Source organism: Leptosomus discolor, chromosome 18 (assembly GCF_034619465.1).
Source record: "Leptosomus discolor isolate bLepDis1 chromosome 18, bLepDis1.hap2, whole genome shotgun sequence".
Lineage (NCBI taxonomy): Eukaryota > Metazoa > Chordata > Aves > Leptosomiformes > Leptosomidae > Leptosomus > Leptosomus discolor.
Window position 1 is genome coordinate 10,612,991 of NC_141408.1, and position 22,139 is coordinate 10,635,129.

Here is a 22,139-nt window from a genome sequence, read left to right on the forward strand (position 1 = left end):
GTGTGTGTGATGGTAAGGGCTGTATTTAGACACAATAATAATAATAATTAGGTTGGTGCGTGGTTCACATCAGTGCTATAGGTTTGGATCCAGAATTACTTAGATAGGCGGGAGACACTGTATCCAATTCCATAAAGGCAGAGTAAAGAGTAGTGAGCTGTAGGTCGGGTAAGTTGCTGTGTGGAGTTCCGTTTTGGATGTTGGTGTTGCCGCCGCTGCTGTTCTCCATCTGGCAGTGAGAAGGGAAACACTGGGAAGACATTGGGGATGATGAAATGAGAACTAAGGGGTCCACAGCTAGGCTGTCATCTTTCAGCTCCTCCCAAAGATTTCCTGTAACAACAAAGCAAAATGCGTTGATTCAACTTTATATGTGCTTTTTGAAACATCGTCTTACAGGAGAGGTCGTCATTATGCGGTTCTGTATGCTGTATGTGTCGGTACTCTTAATCACTCATGACTGAGAAAGGAAAAAGATTTAGATAGTTATTATTTGTCTGTCTCTGTAATAAATTTGAATCTGGGCAAAAGTAGCATTAATTTAAGAAAATTATTTCACTTGATAATTGGCAAGATTCTGTTGCAAATGTATCCTTGTGAAGCAGAACTTCTAGTTGAAAAGAACCACTGATTTTGAAAGGGGAAGGTGCCTCTTATCTTTAGAAGACATGGAAGAGCTAATGGCGTTTTATGGGACAAATCTGCCAATAATATTACTGCACAACTGGCCACCTCGTATTCTTATGGTGTAGCGTTCTCTGATTTGCAAACTAAATTACTGGATATGTGATTGACCTGACAAATCAAAAGATCTGAAATGTTACTTTTTTTCTAACCTGTACCAAAAAGTTTCTCATCTTTCCATTGAACGTGCATATTGCAGTGAAAGCGTTAAATACGTTACTGCAGGAGGGCTGTATTTTTGATATTCATCACTGCAGATTTCTTGGGGGGGTGGGGTGGTGGCAGGAGCCTGTTGCTCCAGTGATATACCCACCATCTGCAGACTATCAAGTGGGATAATACTTGACCCTTTTTATTTTTTGTTTTTAATTTTTTGTTTAAATCTTATTTTAAAGTGTATGTGTGCGTATAATGATTTTGCTCCAAGTGTACAGGCTTTTTTTTTGAGTTCTAGGACCTCTAATTTGGTAATTTTAGAAAGAAAGAAAGTAAAAAGCTTAGATAAGGTTAAATAAGGTAAAGGGCAAGGACAGAGGGAAGTTGGAACCATACCATACTGGCGAAGCATACAGAATATTCCCAGTACAAATGAGCATGCTCCAGATTAACTGAATAAAGTGGAAAGAGGTTCGGAGAAGTGAACGGGATGTGAGGTCTGGCCGCCTGAAAGAGGAAGAGGCTGAGGGTTGGAAAAACGGTATTGTTAATCTTAGTAAAGCAATCTGGGCATGACAGGATTGCAGAATATTTGTGACAGTACCACGGCAAGGCAACTGCATTCACTGAGTCATGGAGATTGTTGAGACTGCGTGTTGTTTCCCTGTCTTTCAGCTTGCTTCGTGTGCCACTTCTTGCCTGTGCAATTCTTGCATGTTATTTGGTGCAGCAAGAGCTTTAGCATCTGGAACCCACAGGTTTTATTTTATATATATAGACAAATATGTCTATACACACGCACTCACAAACTTGGTGGGGTTTTTTGTCTTATTTTTGCACGGAAAGCTGTATTCTTAGTATTCAAGGTCTATTCCAGATGATCCAATTATTTAATAGAAAAAACTTTACTGTCGGCATTACATGACTAGGTATTTAAGAACACACCTCAGAAAATCGAGTTGTTGAGGGCATAGATCATAGGGATGCCTTGTGAAGGAGTAAGAAGGAGTAAATAGCTTGCTTTTGAGCAGAGATGTGGAAGCTGTTTGAATAAATATTAATAAAGAAAAATGTTAACATGTTAATTCAATCAGAATTATTTCTCTTTGTGCTCCTCACATGACAGTTCTCTTGATATGCGCCAAATAGTTGTGCTTGAGTAGTTTTCAGTGGAAAATGTATCTGAATTTGACAAATACATTCTAAATACTGACTTGCAGTATTTAATATCAGCAGTTGTAGTCAAGAGTAAACAGGTTGTTTTTTTTTTAAACTCCAGATGTAAATCCATAGCTTTCTCGAGAAACTTTTTAACCATAAAATGCAAAATTCCATGTTGTGCAAAATAATGTAACCTAGCGAGCTGGGCTCTGTAGTAGTGGCAAGGACAAGTAGTTAAAAAAGGACATAAATGCATCTTCTGCTGGTTGGCATGTGGTGCAATAAGCCTGACTCTACAAAACAAAAAAGCCTTCGATACCTACCTTGGAGATCAAAATCAGTCAGGGATGGATTAAGAGCATCGATGTCACTGCTGAGATCTCCTTCCTGCATGAGCGTGTCCTGCATTGTCCTGGCTGTCGAGTGCTCTGGCAGCATCTTCGCCCCGCAGATGGGGGGGGTCTGAGCCGGCAGCGGAGAATCCTGAGTGATGCTGGGCTGAGTTCTGAGTTCGCTTTGAGCCTCCCCAGAAGGAAAGAGGGTCTGAGGGTCAGGTGGCTGTTGCATTAATGTACTTGAGATTTGAGGAAAGCCCTGTGGGGATGTGTAGCACGCAGTTTGCTGCCCCCCGAGCAAATTTGGCAGTGGGTTCTTGACAGGTAGAGCTCCCGGTGCGTGGATGCCGTGTACGGGCTGTGGTACAGCGGGGGAAAGAGAGGGCTCGCATAAGGAGTGGGGCTGGACTGCCATCTGCCTGGAGAGGGATGCACTTGCAACACCGGGCGGACTGCAGGACATGATGGAAGATCTCAGCTTTTCACCTTTGTCGCCTATCAGTGTGTCCAGTTCTTCTACAAAACAAGAGAAAAGTCCGTGACTTATCGCTGACAGAGCCTCAATCTTCATAGCTTGCAGCTAGAACTTTAGTGTCGCTCGGGAAATGGGCGAGTGGAATGGCAAACAAGAGTGCTAGCCCACATGGGATAAGAACTCCAAAAGCCTGAAATGTTTTTCTTAATTATCATTGCTGAATTTGTAATAAATTGCATTTTTGTGTTTAAAGGCTGGATACTTATCAGTTAAGTTCAAATTTTTATTCTATAGTACTTATTGCAGTGTTGTTTTTATCTTAAAGCAAGATGTCAAGAGAATGTTCTCTTTGTGAAGCTTCTTTGTGCCTGTTTGGAAGCAGTCCTGCAAAGTCAGGTCTTATTTAATTCTGGTTTTTAGCTTCTTTTCTTGTTTTGCCAATCACTTTATAACCAGGAAAAATTCTTAAATGCTTTCCTAGATCATGTATAAATTCTCTCATACAGCTTGATGCCTATTGCAAAGAAAAGTTCTGGGGACCACTGTTTGAGAACTAATACACTCATGTATTACTGACCTGGCTTTGCCATACTCTTCCTTACAGCAACTGGGTCTTTCCTCTTCCATTTCTGAAGCTCCTCCTGCATCTTATCAATTTTGGCTGGATTCAGAGCCCACAAACAGCCTTTCCGAGAAGAATTGCCTGACTTGTTTTCAACTTTCTCGAAGCATTTGTTCAAAGATAAGTTGTGGCGCACAGAATTCTTCCAGCCATCTGGAGCTGTCTGGAAAAACAAATCCAGTCTAAGAATGGAACTTCAAGGAAACACCAAACAAATATATTTCTCTGTTTTGACTGGTGAGATTATAAGAAATGCTGTTTAGATGATGCTTCCTACAATATGAAACTTGTGCATCAGAAGGAAGCCACAAAAATGTTACAGTCGTGTTGTGTGGGAAGAGAGGAATCAGATAAAATAGTAACTGATCTCCTAAGCAAGAAGGTTGGCCTTTTCAGAAGGGCTGCTGAATTTTTAGGAATGAATTTCCAAATCACAAGAATTAAGTGTGTAAAGAATTAAATACTGTAACTATGAACAATGGGAAATCCATCTTAATCTATTCTAGAACACCTAGAAAAATTTCAGACATTTAACGGAAGGACTGTGTGCTGCTTGGACTCAAATTAAGTGTCCAGGCAGACTTCAAAAGAATTTTAGCATGCTGCTGTAGGTGTAGCTTTGTTTGCTGGCCAATGGTGTAACCAAATGGTTTAATCACGAGCCCTGCAGATGAGATACACGTTTCTGCATCTGATCACTGCCTCTTTTTGCTTTGCATTTATTTTTAACTTAGTGGTGGAAACTGGAAGGTTCTTTCAACTGAACAATACATATAAGCTTCATTAAAATGAACCCCCTGTCTTTATTTAGGCTGTTTCGGATCAATGAGGGAAACAAAATTCCCTCCTTTCCCTGAGAACAGTTTCGCACTCAGCTGCAAGAATGGAAAGAAAAGAAAACCTAGTGCCAACCCTCTATTTATACAATTCAGTTTTTACGACCTTTTTTCTGATTGCTTGTAAAAGAACTTTGAAAATGAACATTGCTGTAAGGGACGAAGAGAGAAATCCCCAGCAGCATGGTCGTGCTCAGATTCTGATGGGAAGTGCCTGTTTGCTTGCTACTCTGAAATACAGATCTTGAAGAAATGGTACTGTATCCTTTTATTGCATAGAAGTTTTTCTGATGTTTGTTTATTTGATTTCACTCATTTCTGCTTACTTAGTCATGCAGCCGGAAGATACTAATTTACAAAGGCTTAATGTGATGGCAGTATGCACGTTCGTATCAGAAGATTCCTATAGTAAATTCCTGATGTGTCACTGCCTTACTTTTCTTTTGGTGGGTACTGTGCGGTGCTGTTTGTTGGATATCTGAGTAGAACTGTCTTAGCTCATTGCCACTGCACTATAATCTTAAAAAAATCCAGAAAAACAAAGGGAGCAGTAAAAGTGACTTGCTACATAATGGTAGGAATCAACCTGAGAAACCCAACTTCACTGTCACAGATGCAACTGCTAGTCCAGCTAGACTTCCCCTGTCATTGTAAGAGCAGTTTAAAAACCGTGGAGCTTTACCTGTGTCAGTCAAATGATATTCTTTCCAAAAGGTCTGTATTTGCAGAGATGAGAAATCTCAAGAGAAAGAGACTTTAGAGCTCATCAGATTACAAAGAATGATCTTCAGTACTACTGTATGTGAGGCCTTTTTTTTTTTTTAAATCAATTTTGGATGCTTTTTCTCTTCTTGTTTCTAAAAAATTCTCATCTGTGTGTTATAAGAATTAAAAGAAATTAAACAACTCTCTGGAAGGTGGGTGAAGTTGTCTATGTGCACTATTCATATTCATGGATGCAAAATATTTGTCATCATAACTGTTTATATTGATCACAGAGAATTGTTGAACAGAGAGCATGAGAAATAAATACGATTTGCCATAGTCTTTTTAAAGAAGTTAAAAATTAAAATTTCCCTTTTATGCGCATTAAGTTTCCTTTACATTCTTATGCTTTATTAATAGGGACCCTTCTCTCGTAGAAAGCCAGCTTTTTGATAGTTTCTCTAATTGTTGCCTAGTGTAAGAGTTCCTCTAAGACCGTCTTTTATAGATGAACTCGTGTCCATATTTGCTTTCACATGATACACCATGAATTTTTGATCATATTTTGACAGAAATTCTACTTTTATTAGGAATGTAAAATCTATTCTTTTCTAGCTTGTGAAGGTCTGTCCTGTGGGTTAAGGTGTTAAAAGCCTTACTGGAGAATTTGAGGGTCAAATTTAATACTTGCTTTCTTTGTTAAAAACATTGATTAGTTGTGGAAGTTAAATGTTTGTTATTCACTGAAAAAGAAAGTATTTTCCCTTTATAGCAGCACAGTTTCTACCCTTTCGGCCCACCTGATGTCAGCATTTCGCTATTCTGTTAGCCAGTCCCAGAGGTGAGACAACGTGCATTTCTATTAAAAAAAACAACAACCACCCAACAAACAACCCAACAAAACCCCCTTTAATACTTCTTCTGCCGTAGGGTAATACTAAAGATGATGAATCAGATTTTCTCCCTTGCAGATCATATTCATGTTGCTTTCTGGCAGTTGCAAAAGTAAATAGAACTGTCCCTCCTAGGTAAGATCGTACTAACCTACTGAATAAGCTGACCTGAAAGAATATTTATGTTTCTTGCCCTGCACATGAGGCTACGTACACCTCGGTCTGTATCTAGACAGGATAATTAGTGTTTCTGCTAAGCACCAGAGAAGATGGGAGTGGCATGTGTTTCTCAGAGGTTTTCAGAATGTGTGGGGGTGTAAACTATGAGATAGTTTTAGAAATGTAAGAGCAAAAAGCACACGGATTTATTCTGGAGACTGCTGCCAAGACTTGAACAGGTTCTTGCATTAAACTTGGTATTGCTGAGCAGCGAAAAATAGTCGTTTACGTAGGTAGGCCCTGAAGGAACACTCGGCAGTGTGTCTGTGTTAGCATTCTGTCACCAGTTTTTTAAGTGAACGTTTGATTGTCTGTTAATGAGCTGAGCTTTGGCTACTGAAGGTGCTCTGGTGTAGTCGGAAGGTCCTTGCTACGGCTCGGTTCTGCCGCTGCGGCACTCAGCATAGTGTGGATGGAGCTGTGTGGAGTCGGACACTGCAAGAGAATACTTGCTGCTGTAAGTTCCGTCAGACCACAGACCTTTCTAACCTCGTGGACCACTGGCAATAATTCCAATTAAGAAGATTAAAGCTTTCTGTTAGACTCACTAATCGCTACAAAGAAAAAAAAGGATGACAAGCAAAAAATATTATTGTACGGACCCATTGATCGTGACCGCCTCTTGAAGTTTAAAGAGTTCAGTGATCTTGCAAAACCCTTTCTCTTTAAATCTAGGTCTCAAGAGAAGGGAGAGGTACATCAAAGAGTAATTCAACTTTAGCTGCGTAGATGTTTTTTTTTTTTTTAGGACGTAGGAGTTGGATTGCTCTGTTTCAACTAGAAATGAGATTGTTGCATCATAGAAACTAAATTTGCTGTGGCAGCGAATACAGGTTAATTTGACTAGGCTTGTATCATCTAATGTCTCCCAGCAAGATTCCGTGTACACTTGTACTCTGCTTCTCTCCAACTTAAATTGCTTCCCCTCCCCCTGTTGTATCCTGCTGTTTGAGTTCTGGTAGTGACAACAAAATGTTCTTTGCTGTTTCTTATATTAATTTATCTTCCTGAAGACTGTTGAAAAAAGGGAGGGTAGAGGATATTAGCTTTTGCTGTACATTGATAATTCTGTGGGCTGCTGTAAAGACCTGAGGCAGACAGGGCTTAGTGCCTGTGTGCATAATATGGCTTGCTTATTTTCCCCTGCTTATTTTAAGGATGTTTGGGATGGAACTATTCAATCATTCGACTGTATTTGTAAGTAAAATGCAAAAATAAAGCTGTCACAAAATAGTGAATGTTCCGGTAGTACCCCCTGCACCAGTCTTTTCCTATAATACATATGACAGCAGTAAACTCATTCGCATCAATTTTTAAATGAATTAAGAAAAAGAAAAGGTTCTGCAAAAAAAAAAACCAAACCAAACCAACAAAAACCCAAACCGCCACCAAAACCCCCTCCCTGTGGAACAGGCAAGTTTTGGTAAGTAAGAAGGGAGAAGTTTAGATTAGATATAAACCAGTTATTTGAAGCTGGTAGAAATATACCCACTGTGCAGGTGGGCGCATGTATACACACACACACAGCCCGACATCACGAGCACACACCTCTCTATGCACATTTAGTCACAAAATATCACGCTATAGACAGTACACAATGGTTACACACAGTATATAGTTGAGGAAGGGATGTGTATCTCCCTAATGCTTCTGCTGTGTCAGAATAACTTTAACCTCAGGCCCAGGAAGGTGGCACCTGGCAGAGCCACAGTCTCGCGTCAGGAATTCTGTGCACGTTGGCAGCAGCAGCGTTCGGTTTGCAAGCTGATGATTAATTTTACGATCGATTGTGTTGTAAGACAAAGGAGGATTAATTTCAGTTTGGTCTGATGAATAAACGTGGACATGCCTGTAAAACTTATTTTTAATATTCCAACCTCTCTGCTTGAAACTCATGCTATCTTTCTAGAAAACAGTAATCCGATAAGAATGCATTACTTTACTGCAGATCACACCATTTGTGCATTATGCTAAGAAGCGTAGTTCTGCAAAATATCAGTTTCAAGGTGTTGTGGCCCAGGACCTTTTTCACAATCCTCAAACTATTTTCCTTTTTATTAATATTTCTTGCAACTAGTGGTAAAGGCATGGGAAATAGAGTTAATACTCTGTTAAGGAGAAAATATAAATCTTGAAATTTATTCTTGTTTTTAAAACGAAAAAAAAATTTACAGCTATGTTCGTGTCATGGCTACTGTGTTCTTGTCGTGTGCCGTTCTACCCTTCTCCCTTTCCCTGTTTTAGTCGATTTCATGTGTATTTAGCCTAAAAATCAGTTGTGTCCCTGTGATCTAAAAAAGTTAAGAGTGTTTTGGCTTTGTTTCAGTGGATTATGACCGGTTGTGTTGTGATGGGAAACTTCTTGAATTACGATGGTAGGTTTCTTTATTTTTTTTCCCTTCTCTTGCTTGTAACAAGTAATAGAGTAGCTAGTGATTCCTTTTGGGGGGTGGAATCTGGAAATACAGAAGGGTAATGGATCGTGACAGATCTTCATGATAACGTGCGTTCTTTTTCTCTGATTACTGACGTGTTCAATTTAAATTTTTTTTTGGTGGGCATTATTTATCCTCAGTGAGTGTCCAAAACCATTGCAAAATTGTATCAGAACTTTTAGTTTTAGTTACTCCTAGTGTTCTTTTCTTAATACAAATATTTGAATTGCCTTTCTGTTGCTGCCTTAAATTTGGTTCAATTACTGCATGTTTATTTGCAGTAAGAAACAGGACAGACTCGTGTTGCTTTATTTTAATTTTTGGGCCTTGCTAACAGTTGCAGGTTACCTGATCTGGACTTATAGTGAGATGTTTTTGAAGAATCAGCAATAATAAAGCTCTGTGTTGAGCAGCAGTTTACGATTCTATTATAGCTCTTTCTCAAATCTTAACTGTAGTTCTTCTGCTCTTGGATCATGTGCTGACTAATCTCTTTCCACTTGCATTCCAAGTGCAATAAACCATTCTCTTACAGCATGGATTTAAATTTCAATATTTTCTGTTGCAAATCATACATCCTCACCTTCCCCAACATTACTGGGTAATTATGAACTTAGTACCGTTTATGGCATGTTATGCTTCTCTTTGTACAGTGCATGCAAGCGATGAAGTTGCCCAAGATGGATATCCCAGCTCCAGAACAGAGCAAGATAACCTTGAACCTCTGCTTCCACATGAGTCTGGAGGTGCTATTGATGGCAGAGGAAGCCACAAGACCAGTTCTGCCTGTATGTGAGATCTGACAGGAAGGAATGGATGAGTTTTAAAAAATATTTATCCTTTTTTTTGAGTTGTTAGTGAGGAATAGCCACAGTTATGTGTGCAAACTCAAAGTTGGAACAGTTCTTAATATCTTTTTGTGTTAAATATTGCCACATACCATGTTCACGTATCTGCCTAGGCCTAAAATGCTGGGTAGTTGGTGATTATGAAGGTATATAGTGTGTAATTGATTGAATATTAATCTGCTAAGAAATTATCCCCTTTCATAGACTGAATTCCCTCCCTTATTCCCTCTGCTGCCAGGTAAGCTTAGAGAGAGATTTCCCCCCCTTCCCTGTGGAACTCACCTTAAAGTAAGGGAAGTGTTCCGTCATGAAATTGTAAATCTCACTGACTGGCAAACTCCCTGTCTTGCTGTTTTTGAGTGCCATGAAGATCAGGATGCTTTAGGGAGAGAAAAAAGCACTTTAGCCAGTTCTGCTTGATTCCTCAGAAGCAGAAAAAAAGACTGTTTTCCATAGCGTGTGTAATTACTCTGGCTTTCACTGTCATAGCATGAATACTGATGATGCTTAGAGGTTCCACTCAGTTGTTTATAAGCTATCTCCTTACACTGCTTAACTTCTAGAGGTAATTCTCAAAACACATATAGAAGGTCCAACCTGGGTTTAAAATAAAGTAATAGGAAGTGGAATCAAGACCACAGCCTTCAAATCCTACTAGTGTGTATCTATTTAAGGTTGTGTTTGAAAGCGTAAACTGGTAAAGGCCACAAAGAGAATATCAAACTGACCGTGACAGAAAGTATAATTAGAATTTGTCTGATCTACTTTGTTAGACTGCGATTTGGGGGCTAAACCTGTGTGGTCACTGGCGTATCTGATATGTTTTCTAGGCATTTCCTTGCCCTAGTAACTGGAGAAAAAAAAAATAGTTTTAATACAGGTTCTGGAAAAGACAACTAAGTATGGTTAGTCTTGTGCTGATGAAATTTGCTATGCCTAGAATTTTGTATTAGAGAAATGTCTAGCTTTTGTGGGGGTGATCAAGACTGTTCACACGCTTTACAACATTTCATTTCCCTCTGCCTTGGCCCCAGAGTCTGGAACATCTTGTGATTCATACAAACAGGACAGAGCACACTGGGAACAAGACAAATAAAAGTAAGCATGTTATTGCAAATTATGCTGGAAATAGGCCATGGGTAAACAGCGTATTTCCTGTAACATTAGGACTTGAAAAAATATTTTATTACCTGTAGGAGTAGATGGGTTTGGGAAATAGAGGCTGCTGGGATTCTTGACTGCTTTGAGGAGCAATTCTTTGGTAAGGATAGTGTGAAGAAGTAATATAAGTCACAGGATAGCTGCCTCCTGAGGGATACTGATGATACAATAAAAAAGATGTTACTTGGCTTAGCAATGAGCTCTCAAAAAAATTTCTTAATAACAGTATTAAACTATTTAGTTCTGAGGATATTGTCCTCTGCCTGCATTTAATAGCTGTTATGTCAAGTCAGACCTGAAGTCTTTCTAGCATGGTATTGGCAAACATTAATATTACTAGTTAGTGCTTAAGAAGTAGAAGAAACAGGGTGTGTATGAGGAGGAGCTCACTGACATGTTGGCTGTTACCAGATCCTGTTGTATTCTGTTCCAAATTGAAGTATGTAAAAAAACCCCCAAAACCAAACTACTATATTATTGCCTGCTATGCCACTGAGTTCTTGTGAAAAATGAGAGTAACTGTACCCTATTTATTGTCTGCAGATAATTCGTAATTTTATAGACCTGAAGCATCTCTCCCTTCAGTCATCTCTTTTGCAGTTAAAGTATCTTAGACTGCTCAGCCTCCCCTGAACAGTGCACTATGCAGACAAGTAAATTAATGGTGCAATTTTATTTATATAAATAAATAACCTCCCCCCCAGAATAAAGTACTTCAAACAATGTGCGCCATAGAAAAATAAGCCTATTAAGTAAAGCTACTAAAAATATAGGCAGAAATAGGAAAGTTTTGACAGAGCATTGTTTGGTTTTGTGTGCTGTTGTTTTGGGGTTTGGGTGGAAAGGGGCACAACAAGGCAAAAATCCCAAGTGTATAAAATCTGCTTCCAAGACACTAGCATCCCAAAGCGTCCATTCAAGTTGCTGTTATCGGACAAGGCAGTTAAAAAAACAACCACCAACAACAAAAGCTGTAGTGGATGAATGGCATCAGAATATATATTAAAGTGAATGTATTATAGAATAAATTAGTAATGTCATTCGGGGGGTCAGGAGAGTGGCATATGAGATGTTTCTCATAGGTGGATTTTCATGTGGCCTGAGTTGTGCTGAAGCTGTGAGGCTGCTCTGTGTAGGTTCCCTCATGGACAACGACAAGAAACAGGCTTCTTCAAGAGGCCAGGAGTTTAAGTACTGTTCACCACCACCTCAAGCAGCTGCTTTTTCTCCATTTTCTATGTCAGAAACCTAAACAGAATAGGTGGGACACCTAAAATCAGATAGTGTTTATGCTACCCTCACCCCACCCCTAGGGACCAGCAGCAGAATGCTACCTGAGACTGAAGCTCTAATCTATCTCTTCAGGAGATCTCTAAGCCTGTCCAGCTCGTGAGACACACGAAAGAAACGGCTGGGCTATCGTGGGATCACCGTGATAGAAATATGCCAATGCAAAAGAAAAGAGGTGAAAGAGGGGAGATAATACATACAGATAGCCTTGATTGCATCAGGGTTTCTGTAGGTTTGCTCTCCATTTTTTAACACAGCAGTTGGTCACCTATTTTTCTTCTCCAAATTACAGTTTAAACCTGCTGGCAAGCAACTTTCAAGAACAAAGAAATACTACCCTGCTAAGGTAAGATACCATCAGTTGGCTCTCCGTGAGGCAAAGGCTCCCACTGAACTCAGAGCTCAGTGTAAGAGGAATTTCTGCCTGTTACAGATGAATCTTTCCAGATGCCAGGGCTAGGGCATGGCCAAAATTAGGAGTTGTGTCATATGCTATTAAAAAATCTACCTGCATGCCTTCCCTGGTACTCAGAGGTTGCTGAGCCCTGTTCTAGTGTTTTACTGCTTAGCTCTACAAGTCCTGTGTCATGAGGTTTTTATAGCTCCTCTGAAAGGCTATAATGTAGCTTTCGAGACTTGTTGGGAAAATTTCCTTGGTAATTAGTTTATACGTCTCCTGTCGTTCCTATTTTTGGACCAATAGCTTCTGTTGCTCTTGGGTTTTGTCCCCTTAAAATGCCTGTGAGAGGTTATCATGTGCTTGCAAAATGTTCATAGTTTATTTATTTATTCTGGATTCTGAATAATTTATTTCAATGTCTTAGTAATTTTATTGTTGTTGCTTGAGTTTTTCCCTGTTTGCTTTTATCGTTCTAACACTGAACTGCCTGAAAATGAATGTGGAAAAACATACTGAATACACTAATTTGTTTGCTATGGTAAGCGGGGTGAAAGAAATGAGATGTACAGAATTAATCACGTCCTCCTGCCTTGTTAAACTAAATACTGGGCAGAACTGCAGTCTCCAGAGCAGCTGTGAACTAATTTCCATGTGCAGTTCTGTGCTGCCTGCTCTGTTGCATTGTGCGTAGGCTTTTTGCCAGAGTAGCAAACTGGGCAATTCATACAATAATTTTGATTTTATTGGTTTTAGTGGCTCTTTGAAAGGAATTAATGCTAAGATGGGACTGGTTGTGATGTCATCACCGAAGGCAAGATCTGGGCGTTTTAAGGATTATTTCTGTTTTATTGGTTTCATTACTCCTTTTTGAGGGAACAGAGGCTGGAGAATGGTCTGGTGTGACAGGCTTGAGCTGGTTTTAAAGTCACACAACTGGCATGAAAGGTGTCCGTGTTTTATGGTGGGTGGGTAAGTGACTTCAGTAAGTGTCTGCTATTTCTTTCAGGTCAATAAGAAGTAATTTTTCTTATGAGTCATCATTTGTTTTCTGTCCAGCAAAGGGGAAGGTGAGGCCATTTTATCATTTGGACAGAGTTAACGTAGGAGTGGATCTCTCTCATCCCTCTAATGAAAAGTGAGGCGTAGTTTGAACATCCTTCACTTCAGGCTAAAGGGCCCGTTCTCTTGAGTGCAACTTCCTAGTGATTTAAATTGCACTGCTCCATTCAAATTTGAAATGTAAAGTATCAATGCCGGAGCTGCTTCATGCAAAAGATGTTATTTCACTTCTTCTCAGTCTTGTATCGCATGTTCTTTCATTTCCCGGTATCTGATTGTGGCACATGGACAGCAATTCTACCTGTTATGACTTTGGCTGCTTACACCTATTGTATTTTTCCCTCTGAGTAGTAGAACACGTTGCCATACTTATAGTATAGTAACATTAAGAAGCACAAATATTGAGAGGTCTAACAAGAACCCTGCTGCATGTAAGAGATCTGTCACAGTGCCAGCCTGCAGGTGGATGGAAGACTTTCCTCTTAGTGCTTGTTGGGTCTTGCCTAGCAACTCCCAGGAGGTGTATTTCAGCTTTAATTTTGTAGTTTTTTTGAATGTGGTTAATGCCAATGTATAGTAATAGTTCTGGTATCAAATCAGCAGTGACAGGGGAAGGGTGCCTGCTTCCGAATAAATAAAGGAATTAAAAAATATTCAAATGAATTAACAAGCTAACTGGAGTTTCTGCTAAAGCAACACACAAACCTGACGTTTATACTGAGATGTATGGTGCTGCAGATGTATGGTGGGTATCCACAATGTCTGTGCTGCAGTCCCCGTGGGAAACTAGTTCATATTTGCAGCAGAGCTTTTGTGGCAAGTTAACCCTTCATCTGGGACCCTTTTCTTCTAAAATAACAACAATAAAATCAATCAATTTGTAAGTTAGGATAGTAGTGTAACATCACCTTTCTTTTTATTCTATTTTAATTTTATTATTACCTTTTATCCCTTCTATTGAGTTTTAGGCTAACAAGAAAAAAGCAAGTAAATTAATTATGGTGGTGTTGATAAGACCTTGAAATATAGTTACCTTTTTGCCACATTATAGGGAAAAGAAAATACTCAGTAAACTCTGGCTAATGGAATGCCAGAGTGATAAGTCAAAGAAAAAGCCAGGAGTGAGATTATTCTCTAGCCATATTTCCTGACTCAGCGAGCAGAACTGCTTCTTTCTGTTAGCTGTGCCTTCTCACGTCTGTTTAACACTGTACACTTCTCAACTTTACAGGGCTACCCACTGAGGACAGTGGATACAAAAAGCCCTTGGTATTGAAACCGTTTGAACTTCAGTAATACCTGGACGCCCCAAACAAGTTGGTCTGTCCTTGTGCAGCACCTACTTGGAGAAGAATCTCTGTGCCCCTGAGTTCCTAAGCTGTTTTAAATCCAAAGTGCAGTTAGTGGTCAGGGGCTGGCCACAGCAGAGGGAAGAGGAAGACAAAGATGACAGTAAGAGGAACCTGATTTTAGAGAAGTTTACTTCATGCAAGTGTTGGTACTTGAGGGCGCTTATTGAGCTGCCTTGCCACACCATCCTGTCGATCATTTTAACTGTCCCAGGCACTGCAAGTTCAGAAAGGCAGTAGGAGCCCCTGAGCTCCCCAAGTGGTTGATACGATTAGTCCCTATTTTATTCCCCTCTGTATCTGAGGGGTTACATACTGTAGTAACGAGACATCTTCCTTTCAGTTTCAGTAGACAGGTGGGGGATTTTGAAGTATAAGAAATACACGCTTAAAAATATGAAAATCCACTACTGAGGTGTGGAATACTTTAATTCTTCCTTAGTTTTACAAAACTCTAGCAGATCAAATTCCTAAGTCATCTGTGATGAATGATACCAGTGATCATAATATTCTAACCAACATCTGTTCGTGTTCGTTATGGTCATTCAGCATCTGCTTTCAGAAGTTACTTAAATTTTCTCTTAAAGAAAATCATGGCAAAAATAACCTTTCTTTTTCCTCATGAGGGACTAAATCCTGACGATGAACGGTGTGATTACTATTTCAGTGACTCGGACTAGTAGCATTGTTAATATGAACTAACAATCCCGACGAAATATCGTATGGTAACCTTTTGTTTTGTTTTGTTTTCTTTGCACAGTTTTAAATCACTGCTCTGTTAGTTACATTTTTTTATACTTCTTGAGCAAGTTGAATGAAATAGTACAGTTGATTCCACAATTTCAGTCATCAGTCACTGGGATCAAAGGAGTCGCAACTCAAGTGTGAGCTTTTATGTTCAAATATTTCATATCTATGCATTTCCTTTAAGTTTAATTTAAATCAGTTCTCATGGTTGAGTGTTTTGGTAGTTGTACACAGATTTCTGCCTATATATCTGAAAAATCCTCATTGCCTTAATTTCACCTTAAATAAGTTTTGGGAGTTTTGGTTATTTTATTTTTTTTTTAAAATAGGGTGTTTCAGGCATATTTTTATCTCCTCAAATGTCTTTCTTACTGAAGATTTTATACATTTCAGATAACTGAGGATAGTTAGGAGGAAAGTTTTGATGCATTGAACAGCACGACCAGTTATAATTAAAGGAAATTATTTAAAGACATTTCAGAGTCGTGACAGTTACTTTCTGTAATACACACCCTCCCTCTATGCCAAGTTTTCAAAGCTCAGTAGACCACACTGGCTAACCTCTGTAAATATGTACTAGGATCACGTGTAAAAGTAAGCTATATATGTATGATTTTACAAAGATACTGTGTGTATACTGCTTTGAAAATACAAAATTACTTGTATTCAGGTGACATCTAAACACACGCAAGAAAAACAAGATGTCAGTTACTGCTGTGCATTTTTAGAACAACCTCAATATTGTGCATTCTTGTCTGTCATCAGCATTATTGTCAATTATGCTTCAGCTGAATAATCTTTTACTGGAGGTGGTGTAACAGTCAAAAGATTGCAAGAGAGATGTTTGTGCCGTCAAGCACAAGGAAATCTAGCATTATCTTGCTATTAAAATTTTGCTTTAAAAGCGTTTTTCTAGGTTTGATCTGAATTTTAAGTATGCAGTCACATATATTTAATTTTTTTATTCTGGAGTTAAAGCCCAGTTAATTCCTCGGGGTCCTGAAATGCCAATAGTTGTGCTAATAATTTATCTGGTTTCAAAGGCAATTTTTGTGAGCATAATGGTGAAAATATAAATAAGCAGTACCAAGATTCCATTTTTATGCATTTTTCTTTTTCTTTTTTTTTCTGGATGACGATTTGAAAATGCATTTAGGTGTTGTTCTTTTAAGATCTCATTGTCATAAATAAAATGTATGTATACAAACATGGTCCCACAAACACAAATTTGGCAGGTATTGCTTCATCTTTTTTTTTTTTCAGTTATTACCATAACTACTATACCATTATAGTGCTAGAAATACAGAGGATTTTAGTCTATATATTGTACTGACCTGATGGAATGGATGTGAGGGGCAGTACATCTGCTGCACTTGAGGCTGATAGCAATACAAACCAGGCTGCCCTTCCAGTGGGGATGTCCTAAGCTTGATGTCTGAATCCTGCTAGAAAATATTTAAGGAAAGAGTTAGAGAAAACACCTCGACTTAAAATAGAATATTCCTGTTAGTTATTGTTCTGATTTGTCTTTCACCATTCTTACTGCTATTTTGGACTTGATTCCGTCACAGTAAGTGTTCATTAGAATTTGTTTTGTATTCTAGTGGTTCAAGAAGAAACATAGTTTTCTGTATTTATATAAATATAAGTTTAAAAAAGGAAATCCCAGTCCAAATTCCTTGCAAAAAGCAATTCAGAAAATTGCACTTTCTGTTTATCTTTTTTCCCTGCATACACAAACTATGTACTCCAGCTTTCATGCCTGAGTGTGCACATGTGTCTCTCTCTTTCATACTTCTTGATTTTATCTTGCAGACTGTCAGTACGTTGAGCTGACGCTGGAGTTTTGTCATTCGGTAGAGGGTGAAGTCTATAATGCACAGGAAAGAGGTGGCAGCAAAGAATCAGACTAGACTGACTAGTGAGTTTGATCAAGGAGATTATCAGGAAATATGGTAAGAATGTGATTTATTTCTGCAACTGCGGAAATAAACACAGAGAAGTTGATCAAGTCTGAATTTCTCACAGGTCTGCCTAGCTGCCTGCCCTGGATTCCACATAGGGCTTGATTCTGTTATGGGCTCAGGCTCCTGGATGTTAAAATGTTGCTGTCTTTCAGGTGGAATGCTGAGCGTACCCTGTGGGGTGTGTGGTGACACTGCCTGCTTTAGAAGAGCAATTCGAACTGCATGTGAAGCAGAGACCTGGGCAGAGCTCTAGCTGGTAATCAACAATGCAGGGAATGGTGTGTCTCAAGCAGTGTCCTTATCTGCGCAGCTGGGGACTGACTTCAGGGTCCTTCCCCCACTTAACTTCGATGGCCAGGAATTCTCTTCTGACAGCTGTTGTTGTAGGTATCTTATTACTTCAAGGAACTGGTAGCAATTACCCTTCTGTTTTAAAGCAAGGTCATAATGACCATCTTTTATGGTATAGATTAGTGTAGGGGTACATATTAGACTTGATTTGATATCCTGGCACATCCAGTGTTAATAAATGTCTGTACTATTTTGGTGACCATAAGATGAAGTTTTTCAGAAATGTCAGCTTGCCAGCAGCGTGTCAGCTGTTCAGGAGCTCTGAAGTTGCACGCTGCCTGAACCAGTGGAGACGTTAACAAGTAGCCAGTCTTTTCCTGAGTAGTCACACGTACTTGGTGAAGGGCTCCTGCAGTGCTGGCTTTACGTTCTCTATATCTTGCAGCCCAGGGATTTGGGAAGAAAATGGGAATTTTTTTCATCGGCTGCTTATAGGTTTTGCATTAAACTCATCTGACCTAGATGAGTATTTAACCAGGAAATAAGATATTTAGACCAATTTCTTCCTTAACCTGAATGGCTTCAATCCCCAGGTATGTACCCTGACAATATCCCTCCATTCCCTGGTAAATTGTCTTAATCCAACTAGGATTTTTTTAAAGGCTTTTTTTTTAACCCCTCTTTCTTGAACCCCTCTTTCTTTTGGTAACCCTCAAACTCTTTGCCTCACAGCGATATAGAACCAGTGGTTAGAGCCCTCTCCTGGCAGATGTAGTCATTGTTTTTGTCTCCACTAGATGATGAAGATATGCCTTACACTTTGGATAACAGCAGAGATACCTTGTGGAGATACTGGAGGGTAATTTACCTTGCTTTTCAGGGATCTCTGTGCTGCCCTAAATAGGCAGTTACCTCTATCCAGTATGTGAATCACCCCAGGTACTTTTACACTGCACGTACCACAAACAGATCTTGTATTCAATTTTAAGTAGTACTGATGTCTTAGAGTTTCTCTTCTGTTGGTGTCGAGAAAAATGCAGGTCAGCTGAGGTGTTGTAACAAATCTGACACATGTCCTCATGCTTGAAAAATACTGTTTTGTGAACTTTTGCTCCTTCAGAATACCAGTTGATGGCAACCACTGGCATAAAAACTGTTGTCAGGAAGAATTTGGATATTTAGGATTCATGTATTGTCTAGTGGAAAATCATGTCCTTGTGCACCTTTCTGAGGTGTTTTTCAGTAGGGAGGGAAAGGCCATGAAACAGAGAACTTAGACAAATAAATGTGGATGTCTGTCCCGAGCTCTAGCCTGCAACTTGACAAGAGACTAAATAGCCATGTAGTCACATTAAGAGATAAGAAAATAATTCCAAAAGCATATTTTTTGCCATTGAAATCAGGGAAAAAAAATTAGAAAAAATACTGACCATGACTTGTGAGCTGTGATCTTGACCTGTGGTGCTGTATTGGAGGCTGTTACACCATGGTTGTTCTGTGGAGATATTTGGAATATGTGTAGGAAATGACTCTGACTCGTCAGGACCTGTAGATCCTGGTAGACCCTCAAAACCATCAATGCTTCTAGCATTTTTGAAGGGTGAACCTTCTGGTGGGAGGGCTTGATGAGCTTCCTGGAAGACATCTTCGCTGATCTGCCTCTTGTAAGGGTGAAAGGGGTTTCTGCTGCTCTTGAGAAACCTGTCATAATTTCCGACAGTACTTTCCTCGTAACTGTACCGTCTGAATTTTTCAGTGCTGAAAGACGCTTTAAATTTGTTCTTGCCACAGTGAATTCCTTGGCTTGTAGGATATCTCCCATGAATTTGATCCTGGGCTGGAGAAGCAGGGCTGGGGCTGTGAGAAGACTCTGAACTCTTCCTTTCTGTTCTCACGTCTGACTCGTATGGTTGGCAGTTATAATTGGAATTATCCTGCAATGAATTATTGGCATTTGTTTAGCCTTAGTATGAGCAAATATTTTAGTATTTTCATTATTTACAGAAAAAGTACATTAAAAACATCTTATTGATGAGATGTATAAAATTACTAATCCTAGCCACCTTCATGCAGAGAAGCCCTAAAAGACCTAAAGGGTTACTTGGTATCCAAAACCCTTCAAAGTAAATTAATAAAAGCATTGAGAAGACTGAACTGTGTTGGAAAAACAGGACGTCTTGGGTAACTATTGACTAGTTGGTGTGACAATTTCAGGGAAAAGATGATGTATGACCAAGTGGTGAAAGATTAAATGACAGGAATATGATAAGCGCAAGTCTTGTCATATACAAGTTTAGTCAAATAAGCTTGATCTCATTCTCTGATGGTGTTACAAGCTGCCAGGTGTGTTGCTAGTTACATCACTTCCTTTCATTAACACAGCCACGCTCGTTCTGTGAGACAGGTAGGCTCTGGGCAGACATTTTAACCGTCTTCCTGTCTCATCTCCTCCCTTCCCTTTTGCACTGTAGCAAAAAAGAAAATAACAGCCACTAAAGTGCTCTTTAATCTAGAAGAGAAAAGCTTAACAAGAACCAGTGTCTGGGTCCTGAAGCTGAACACATTCAGCTTAGAAATTATGCATGTTTTCCCTGACATCAAGGATGAGTAACAACTTGGATGCCTTTTGAGAAGACGTGCTTAAGTCAAGAGCAGGTTCTTGAGTTCGGTGAAGGGGAAAGTGTAACGTTCTGTGTTACACAAAAAGTCAGACCAGATTATCAAGTGGTCCCTTTCCTCCTTTCCCTTCCAAATCCAGGTTGGTCTTGCAACATTTACAGCAGAACAGGTAAAGGAATATACGCCTTCACGGAACAGGCAAATTTCAAGAAGTCCCAAAGCGCAGCGAGCATAAAAGCCAGCGCTTTCTGCAGAGTGGAACGTGGCACAGCTTTTTCATTCCCATGGGTCTGTGTGTCAAAGCTATTAATGTTTTGTTCTGTCATGGATTCCTGCAGAAAGCAAATCCGACCTCATGGCTTCTCACGTGAACACAAACTTGCTTAATTCTTACTTCCTCGTTCTCCTCTATAGTCCTAATACGTATGTTTATGATATCTTTTGCTAGATAAGGATTTCAAAACCCCCCTATATTTAGTTATATAAGCTGTAGGAATGACAGTGCTATCAATTCCCCACCCAAAATTTTCGTAATAAAAGTATGCCAATGGTTATTTTGCTGTTGTTTCTGAGGAATTCTGAAGTGCTTGAAGGGTTTCCTCTGCTGGCAGGGAGTACACAAAAAGGTTCTAATGTCTCTCTGTCTGCTTTTTTATTTACTTATTTTAGAAACAGGATGAGAATTACGTTAAATACAGCATTTTTACTGGATTAGTAGCTAGATGGATTCCCTGGTTTTGTTTTTTTTTTTTAAAAAGTAAAAGGATTTTTAAGCAGTCAAATAGGAAATTTAGCATGGGGCTTAAGATTAGTTCAGAAGAATAACTCGGGTTTCTGCTCTTCAAGAATAAAACTTTCGATATTTACTGTATTACCAGTAAAGTATGCTGAGATTTAGTACAGCAGTTGCTGAATATTGTATCGGAACTTGTGCCTCTGAAGAAAGAGAACAGAACTGCGCCATCTTACTCACAGTTTGCTGAACTGGGGATATTGAATCCCCCTGTGTCTTCATGAGGTCTTGTTGGTCCCTTTCCAGAGTGTCCGAAGAAGAAAATTTAATATTAGATTGATCTTGGAGTAGTGAAACCATTACCAAATCCACGTCAGATAGAAATCCTGTTGAGACAAAATCAAATTACAATAAATATTTTCTAAAACTTAAACTGTAAAAGAAACCACCTTGTAACGTGCAGATGACTGGACAGTGTTAGATATGCAGCTGGACAATAACCCATCCTCAAGAATCCTTACCACAGTTGAATTTTTTTGTTAGCTCTGAAAGAAATGTTGCGTAGTGCAACTACAATGAAGATGTGGTACAGAGTTTATATGGATTTACCACACAATTCGATAAAAAGAAGTCGTTACTTCGTTTTCTGTAGGTTCATAAGTTAATGAAAAAGTATTGCTTTGGGGTTATGCAAATGTAGCAATATTGCTTTATCGAGAGATGGTAATATAAATGTACCCCAATTGCTTTCAGTGGGACTATATAAAAGAAAAGGGTTTTTTGCTATCATTGCTTAGACTGATGGCTACTACAGACTTTCATATTTTCGCTTTTGCTTTTTTATTAGTACTAATCCCTTCAGCCTTTTTGTTCTGTTTTGCATAATTAAATGTATCTGAGATATGTAAATAACTTCATTCCATTCCTATTTTTGTTAGCTGTATCTCCTCTCACGTTCCCAATCTTTGATCTGTGGATATATGAGACATACCTGATGGTGTTCTTTGGGTTAAGAGGAATAAATTTAATCTTCTAGTATTTTGTTTTCTGCCATATTTTTTCCCACTCCTTATTCCCCGTAGCCACACAGTAAAACTACAAAAGAACAACTTGCATCCTCTGCTTATGTCACGCACATAATGCTGCACTAAGTG

The 22,139-nt window shown here is 39.1% G+C and overlaps 1 protein-coding gene across 1 annotated transcript; it reads right to left on the bottom strand.

The window, feature by feature from the left end:
- Window positions 1-64: 64 nt before the first annotated feature.
- Window positions 65-21,345, bottom strand: FOXN1 (forkhead box N1). Its single transcript, XM_086475335.1, has 8 exons — window positions 21,226-21,345; window positions 19,064-19,567; window positions 16,710-16,820; window positions 10,560-10,687; window positions 9,652-9,748; window positions 3,389-3,596; window positions 2,325-2,852; window positions 65-333 (listed from the first exon to the last, which is right to left on the bottom strand). Exons 1-8 carry the CDS (start codon window positions 21,343-21,345, stop codon window positions 65-67), a joined length of 1,965 nt encoding a protein of 654 aa, XP_086331461.1.
- Between the last annotated feature and the right edge of the window lie 794 nt (window positions 21,346-22,139).

Bases quoted from the DNA above. Each gene is read 5' to 3' on its own strand.
- FOXN1 (XM_086475335.1), bottom strand. From the start codon at position 21,345: ATGGTTTCACTACTCCAAGATCAATCTAATATTAAATTTTCTTCTTCG. The intron at 19,568-21,225 runs GTGAGTAAGATG...AATTCATTGCAG, and splicing joins TATCCCCAGTTCAGCAAACT to GATAATTCCAATTATAACTG. The intron at 2,853-3,388 runs GTCAGTAATACA...CTTGTTTTGTAG, and splicing joins GAAGAGTATGGCAAAGCCAG to AAGAACTGGACACACTGATA.